Source organism: Fukomys damarensis, unplaced genomic scaffold, assembly GCF_012274545.1.
Source record: "Fukomys damarensis isolate Sample0158 unplaced genomic scaffold, DMR_v1.0_HiC HiC_scaffold_23, whole genome shotgun sequence".
NCBI lineage: Eukaryota > Metazoa > Chordata > Mammalia > Rodentia > Bathyergidae > Fukomys > Fukomys damarensis.
The window spans coordinates 15,332,903-15,340,680 of NW_022900935.1; the positions used below are offsets into that span (position 1 = coordinate 15,332,903).

General features: G+C 50.3%; 2 protein-coding genes across 2 annotated transcripts in view; one reads left to right on the forward strand and one right to left on the reverse strand.

Moving 5' to 3' along the window:
- The first annotated feature begins 402 nt into the window (after window positions 1-402).
- Window positions 403-1,942, forward strand: Marcksl1 (MARCKS like 1). Its single transcript, XM_033767270.1, has 3 exons — window positions 403-420; window positions 465-719; window positions 820-1,942. The coding sequence occupies exons 1-3, from the start codon at window positions 403-405 to the stop codon at window positions 1,339-1,341; spliced, it is 795 nt and encodes a 264-aa protein (XP_033623161.1). The 3' UTR covers window positions 1,342-1,942.
- A 33-nt stretch (window positions 1,943-1,975) lies between these two features.
- Window positions 1,976-7,778, reverse strand: part of Hdac1 (histone deacetylase 1) — a 30,720-nt gene continuing 24,917 nt past the window's right edge. Inside the window, exons 7-14 of the mRNA XM_010621560.3 lie at window positions 7,211-7,303; window positions 5,472-5,580; window positions 5,248-5,388; window positions 4,425-4,533; window positions 4,203-4,333; window positions 3,706-3,858; window positions 3,190-3,238; window positions 1,976-2,918 (exon numbers count right to left, since the gene is read on the reverse strand). Of these exons, the coding sequence (XP_010619862.1) occupies window positions 2,891-2,918; window positions 3,190-3,238; window positions 3,706-3,858; window positions 4,203-4,333; window positions 4,425-4,533; window positions 5,248-5,388; window positions 5,472-5,580; window positions 7,211-7,303 (813 nt within the window). The 3' untranslated portion in view covers window positions 1,976-2,890. The remainder of the gene's footprint in view (window positions 2,919-3,189; window positions 3,239-3,705; window positions 3,859-4,202; window positions 4,334-4,424; window positions 4,534-5,247; window positions 5,389-5,471; window positions 5,581-7,210; window positions 7,304-7,778) is intronic.

Genomic DNA, 7,778 nt, shown 5'->3' on the forward strand with positions numbered 1-7,778 from the left:
CCTTTTTTTTTCCCTCCTGCTGCATCTCACAGATGGGGGAGGCGCAGCAATCATCCCTGGAGCAGCCACAGCTCTCCCTTCAGACTTCTGTGCTCCGCTGAGGGATCCACGGGCTCAGAGAGGCTCTCAGGCAGACCCCAAAACCTTGAAGGCTGGACTTTCCTCATGGACTTGTTGAAGCTGAAACGCCTGAGACCTGCACACCTCACACATTCTAATATATATTATTCATTTGTAAAACCATTGTCACAATTAAAATCGTGAGCATATTCATTGTTCCCGAAAGTCTTCTTAAAGAGACATTTTCTTTCTCTCTCGGGGCGGGTGCCCGGCGAGAAGAGCGCTCCACCCGAAGACCCAGCCTCGATGACCCGCGGTCTTTTTTGAAGAGGGGAGCCCGAGATGTGGGGAGGGCGGGTGGTAGGTGGGGGCCGTTTACACAAAGCCAGAGGCCGGGAAAATAGGCCGTCCAGGTGCAAGGAGGCAGCGCCCCAGGGCGGCTTCCCGCCCAGTGTAGTCTAGCGCGGCCCGCCCGCTCGCCCGGGATCTGCGGCCCGGAGCGGTTCTGCGCGGAATACAGAGCGCACCCCGGGGGAGAGGGGGGGGGGACCCCGGGACCCCAGCGCCTCCTGCCGGCCGCGTTGTCACAGCGCGCTCGTGAGGCGGAAGGACGAGGTTTGAGGGATCCCGAGTGTGGGGCGTTGGGCGAGGCTAAAGCGGTAGGCCCGAGTGGTGGACCCGGCTGCTTGCGAGGGGCCAGAAGTGCACTGGGGGAGGGGGAGACGAGCCCCAGCCCTCACTGTCTCCTCTGCCCTGCAGGAGAATGGCCACGTGAAAAGCAATGGAGACTTGTCCCCTAAGGGTGAAGGGGAGTCGCCCCCGGTGAACGGAACAGATGAGGCAGCTGGGGCCACTGGCGATGCCATCGAGCCAGCACCCCCTAGCCAGGGCGCTGAGGCCAAGGGGGAGGCCCCCCCCAAGGAGACCCCCAAGAAAAAGAAGAAATTCTCTTTCAAGAAGCCTTTCAAATTGAGCGGCCTGTCCTTCAAGAGAAATCGGAAGGAGGGTGGGGGTGATTCTTCTGCCTCCTCACCTACAGAGGAAGAGCAGGAGCAGGGGGAGATCGGTGCCTGCAGTGAGGAGGGCACTGCCCAGGAAGGGAAGGCTGCTGACACCCCTGAGAGCCAGGAGCCCCAGGCCAAGGGGGCAGAGGCTAGTGCTGCCGCCAAGGGAGGAGACGCTGAAGAGGAGGCGGGGCCCCAAGCCGCAGAGCCATCTACTCCCTCAGGGCCGGAGAGTGAGCCTGCTCCTGCGTCGGCCAGCGCTGAGCAGAATGAGTAGCTGGGTGGGGGCAGGTGGGTGATCTCTAAGCTGCAAAAACTGTGCTGTCCTTGTGAGGTCAACTGCCTGGACCTGGTGCCCTGGCTGCCTTCCTGTGCCCAGAAAGGGTAAGGGGCTTGTTGCCCCCTCCCAGCCACAATCCCTCTCCTCTCCCTCCTGTGGATTCTCCCATCAGCCATCTGGTCTTCCTGTTAGGGCCAGTTAAAGGTGGTCCCTTACAGTTTCCCAAGTTAGGTTAGTGATGTGAAATGCTCCTATCCTTGACCCTACCTCCTTCCCTGTCCCTTCCCCTACAGAAGGCAATTGCTGGTTTTCTCCCTGGTTCTTTTCCAAGTAGGTTTTGTTTATCCTACTCCCCAGATCCCTGAGCCAGACAGAAGTGGGGTGCTTACACTCCCAAACCCTGAGTGTCCAGCCTTCCCCATGTTGAGTTTTTAGTCTCTTGTGCTGTGCCTAGTGGCACCTGGGCTGGGGAGGACACTACCCCGTCTAGGTTTTTATAAATGTCTTACTCAAGTTCAAACCTCCAGCTTGTGAATCAACTGTCTCTTTTTTGACTTGGTAAGCAAGTATTAGGCTTTGGGTGGGAAGGGAGGTCTGTAATGTGAAACAACTTCTTGTTGTCTTCTTTTTCTCCCATTGTTGTAAATAACTTTTAATGGCCAAACCCCAGATTTGTACTTTTTTTTTTTTCTAATTGCTAAAACCATTCTCTACCACCTGGTTTTACTGTAACATTTGGAAAAGGAATAAATGTCATCCCTTTAGTGGTGCTTTAATGAGTGTGGTTATCTGGGGGTAAGATGAGGAAACTGGTGGAAACCTCGGGAAGGGCTAAGAAGGCAGGTAAGTTGTTTTGATTTTTTTTTGGGGGGGTGAAGGTTACCCAGAAAGGTATCAAAAGGGCAGGGGTGCCATGTGGATGCCATGTTGACAACAACAAAGGGAAAATGCTAGGAAACAAACTCAGGAGAATATAGAAATGTACCATTTTATTACAAAGAGTCTCACAAAAATGAAAATGTCTCAAAGAAAGGAAGCTAGACTACCAACCTCCACCTGCAAAATGGGGAAGACAGAGGGCAGTGTGAGTTTCTTACCTCACCTGGGGCCAGTGTGAAGGTATGAGAACAGAACCAATCTAAAAATGGCTGATGTTAACCTTAGGAACCCGAAGAACAGGGGGCCCCTGAAGATGCATCCATACCATCTACAACACGTAACAGAGCTCCTTTTCCAAAGCTACAAAGGAGCCCCTCAGCATGTCAGGATTTCATTTTATGGGTGCATCGCTTCCATCCAGATCTGTACCCTTTGTGGTTTAAAACTAAGACTTGGGGAAGGATGGGGAGCAAGACAGCTGCTAGAAGTTTCCCCAGCATAGCTCTCCTGCACTCAAGGGCCCTGGCTCCTACTCTAGTCCCTAGGGACATTTATATTTAATATATTTTATATAAATATACAGAGAAATAGAAAATATAAAATCTGAAGGGTTAGAGGGAGAAAGGTAGGGAGGACTTGGCAAGAAGCCCAAGCTGGAGAGGTCTGCTTAGGCCAATTTGACCTCCTCTTTGACCCTGTGGAGAGAGCAGAAACAAGCATAAGACAACCCATCCCAGAGGCCGTGAGCAAAAATGTGGACACAATGACTACTACAGAACCAGGGTGCCCAGGTGACTGCTGGGGACTGGGGCTTCCTAGCTCTGCCTAGAACTGCAGGGAAAGACTGGCCCCTGAAAGAGGCCTTTGTAAGCAGGACCAGCTGTCCCTGTGCCTTCTCTCTCAGGGTGGTGGGACAAAGGGGCTGATGCTTCAGTGCCAGGGAGATGGTAGAGAGTTCTTCCTCACCCTTTGGCTTCTGGCTTCTCCTCCTTGGTTTTATCCTCTTCTGTGACCTCTAGAACAGGAAAATGCAGGGATCACCAAAGGTAGCCCCCCTCTGGAAAGTCTTAGATCTTCATCTTCACTTTACCCTAAAACCCCTTTCCCAAAATTATAGCAAAGTGGGCACAGAAAAACTCATCCCATGTCCTCCCATGAGCCCTGCTGAAACAAACAGGTTGGACCAGTTTCCCAGCCTGCTAGAGCCAGAACCCAGTGGGAGGAGGCAACCCCCTAGGAAACCGGTGAAGTGCTGAGAAAAAGGCTGGGGTGGTATGTGAGAGCCAGGCTCAATCAGCCAGTAGAAATGTCTTTCATTGTTTTGTGGGCCTGGTCACTTCTGGGAGCCACTAATAGGCCCAAGGAGCTGAGCCGGAGACCCACAGGAGCTGGCAGGGCCTGAGTCGGCCAGCTCCCCGCTCCTGGTGTCCCACATGGATTCCTTGTCCTCCAGGGCCAAATCCTGGCCCAGCCCACACCCACCTTTCTTCTCTTCCGCATCTTTTTCTTTCTCATCCTCTGTTTTGACTCTCTTGGCTTTCTTGAAGTTGGAAGAGTTCTTGCGGCCACCTTCTCCCTCCTCGTCGGAGTCAGAGAACTCTTCCTCACAGGCAATTCGTTTGTCAGAGGAACAGACTAGGAGGCAGCAAAGGCAGAGTATGCGTGAGACAGCAGGGGGCTGTTTATCTCAGGGTCTATGCACACTGCTTTCCGCTGCCTCCAAGACACCAGGGTAAGGGATAAAAGGAGGAGGACTGGAAATCCGAACTCAGCCTGGATTAATTTACTGAGACCTTGTCTCAAAATAAAAATAACAAAGGGCTAGGGACATATCTCAGTGTGAAGGCCCTGGGGTTTAACACCCAGAACTAGAAAAGAACCAAGTTTCTGGACAGGCAGGCAGCTTGGGGGAAATGGTGAGCCAGACAGTAGAGGAAGTCAGTGCTGTCTGTTAAGAGAAGGTACAGTCTGGGTCTTACTTGAGATGCGCTTGTCAGGGTCTTCTTCATCCTCATCACCACTCTCCTCAGGGATGGCATCCTCAGGAATTGCCTGCATTTGGACCCCGGGTGCATGGGGCAGCATTCTCAGATTCTCAAAGAGCCGCTGTCTATGGCCAATAGGAGAGAAGATGGCCAAGCTCCAATGGGGACAAAACAGCCCAGAACGTTCAATCAAGGGGCAGCCAGTGGTATACTTACTTGATCTTCTCTAGGTACTCATTAGTGTTCTGGTTAGTCATATTGGAAGGACTGATGTGAAGTTTGAAATCTGGTCCAAAGTATTCGAAGTAGTCATTATATGGAAGTTCTGATTGGGGCAGGAGAGAAGAGTCAGAGACCTGGCTACCACAGGATCCAGAGAAAACCATTTGTAGGCTTCTCTAGGCCTATTCACCTATCTATGAAAGAGAAGAATGGAAGACATAGTGACATATGCTTATAGTCCCAGCTACCTGGATCTTCCTAAGGCAGGAGGCCTGCTTGAGCTCACAAGATCCTAAGACCAGCTTGGGCAACATAGACATGACTCAAAAAAAAGCTGGGTGTGTTGGCTCAGGACTGTAATACCAGCACTCAGGAGGCTGAGGCAGGAGGATCACCGTGAATTCAAGACCAGCCTGGGCTTACACAGTGAGTTCCAGATCAGTCTCAACTACATAGTGTGACACTGTCTCAAAAAAGAAGAAAAGCCTTTGATAGTGGGAGTCTTGGACACCTACAGAGTTTTGGTATTTTTAACACCATTCTCCAGTGTCCACACTTGGGGTATATGTGTCACTAGAAGAGGAAGGCCCAAGGACACTTTATGTTCTTCATGAGTACTCCCTTCACTTCTCAGTTACCCTACAGAGTGGAAATTCCAAAGTTGCAAATAAGTACTGATAATCTTGTCCAAACCAAAATCAGGAGGGAGAGGAGACAGACTCAAAAAGGGAAAGGGGAACACTGATAGCTAAGGTCTCAAACTGTAAGGAAACAACGCTAGTGCCCACCCAGCCCAACCAGGCCCTGGAGCTATTACCATTAGGGATTTCTGTGTCTAGAGCCACAGCTGTTTCGTATGTCCAGCACCGGGCAACATTACGAATGGTATAACCACCTCCTCCCAGCATCAGCATAGGCAGGTTGAAGCTTTTGACAAATTCCACACACTTGGCATGCCCTTTGGAGAAGAGAGGGATGCTAGGTTAGGGGAACGCTTAGCTGAACCCTGCCCATCCACACTTGTACTACACCTGGCCTCACCTTTGATGGTCAGATTGAAGCAACCCAGGCGATCCCCGGAGAGGGAGTCTGAGCCACACTGTAAGACCACTGCACTAGGCTGGAACATCTCCATTACTTTGGACATGACCTAGAAAGAGACATCTTTGGTCACCACCAACCTCAAGAAAAGCTAAGTGAGGTTCAGGGGTGGGTGCGGCACTTTCTTCTATTCCTTACCTATTCCTACTTTCCCACTCACCTTCATGCTGTGTGGTAGAAAGGAGGGAGTTTTCCAATTTGAAAGACTCTCTAAGACACTTTTAGCTCCAATAACCCTGAACCTAGAATGGGCTTCCTGTCAGCTCCCTAATCTTTCCTTTCTTTCACTGCCCAAGTTCCAGGGCCACTTCCTTTAGGAAGTTTTTCAATCCTTGGCTGCATCTGGCCTACTCCCTTGGTCTTATAGGCTTTAAGCCTTCGCAAGGAGGTACTTTGTATACAGTATTATCATAACTACAGTCTAATTTACTGAGGACAGCGAATGGTCTCTCTGTCACAGTTACTACTGGGCATATAGTAGGTACTTGTTGCTGAGTAACTGCCTGACCCTATTAAAGTACACTCTATTACAGTTTATCGTTACTTACAAAGATTTAACACCTAAACACAGGGTTCAAACCTTCCTTTGTAATATGGACCCCCGAATCCAGTTTTTCTTTTTTTTTTGGGTACCAGGGATTGATTGAACTGAGTCCTTGCTCTTTTGACGCATGTGGTGGAACCACTGAGCTAAATCCATGGCTCCCAAATCCATTTCCTATTACCTCCTTCCATCTTCTCCCACATCATACTGGCCCACACGCCATTCCATACTTGTACCTCTCCACTTCTGCTGGTGCTGTTCCCTCTGCCAAATGCCATCCCTTCAGCCCCCACCTCCTCCTTCACATGGGTACCTCCTCATTTTTCTTTTCCTGGTCACAGGGAATGAACCTGGGACCTGTGGCACCACTGAGCTAAATCCCCAGTCCTACCTCCTCATTTTTCAAAGCCACCTCAAATGTCACCACCTCTGTGAACTCACCCGAATACCCTCTCCCCATCCCAGGCAGTAGTTTGTCATTCCTGCTCATCCCTCCATAACACAGGCACCAGGCCAGCCTTCCTGAGGACTACTGTAGCAAGCATGCTCAGACAGCATGCCAGGCAGCCTTCCCCAAATCTCTAGGAGGGCGTTCCCAGACAAAGCCAGTCTGCAAAGTTTGGAATAAGTCCCTATTCTTCAAATGTGCAGATGTCAACATAAGGCGAAGGAGTATGAAAACCCAGGAAACGCAACACCACCAAAAGAACACAATCTCCCAAGGCCAGTGATGGCGAACCTTTTAGAGCTTTCAGTGACAATGAACAGCTGGCTGCGGCATGCGTGCCACAGGTTTGCCACCACTGTCCTAGGCACTGACCCCAAAGAAATGGGTATAAAACAGTACTGCTCACATGTGGTTGGGGAGGCCCTCTTATCACAGACTAAGGACAACCATCGGACCTTAGATACTCTTGCATCCAGTAGAGGGCCCAGTCAACAGGAAGAATCAACAAATACTGGATGACTTTTGTTCCCCTGACTGACCGACCACCCTGTGATCCTGGGTTGAAATACCTCTCGTTTCCCAGTTAGCCATAGCGAGGTGAGACACCCCAGGTACGGTGAGGTACTTGGCTACCCTTCCCCTACATCAATCCCACTTGTAGCCCAAGGGGTGGACAAAGCCACTTACCGGCTTGAAAATGGCCTCATAGGACTCGTCATCAATCCCATCTCGGAGTGGGTAGTTAACAGCATAATACTTGCCTTTGCCAGCCCCAATATCCTAATCAAGAGGGACATTAAAGTAAAACGGAAAGATGAAGCTAGGAGGGAGTTCAAGGAAAGGGGCTGGAAGGGTAAGGAAAGAAGTAGTTCTGAGAGACAAGCTGAGCCCATGAAGTGGGCCAGGACAGAGCAGGGCACCTCAGTTTACTGCTGTCTTAGCAAGCTTAATTCACATCTCTGCATACACCACTGAGCCTGCAAGCTGTTTATTGGGCCAGAGATTGAATATTCTACTCCAATACACAAGTTCTCTGCCTCTGAACTGGGTTAGAGGTGGCCAACAGCTGGGTCACAGAAATAACACCCACCTCTAGCCACCCTTTTTCTCTACCCAGATTCACTTTCTTTTCTTTCTTTCTTTCTTTCTTTCTTTCTTTCTTTCTTTCTTTCTTTCTTTCTTTCTTTCTTTCTTTCTTTCTTTCTTTCTTTCTTTCTTTCTTTCTCTCTCTCTCTCTCTCTCTCTCTCTCTCTCT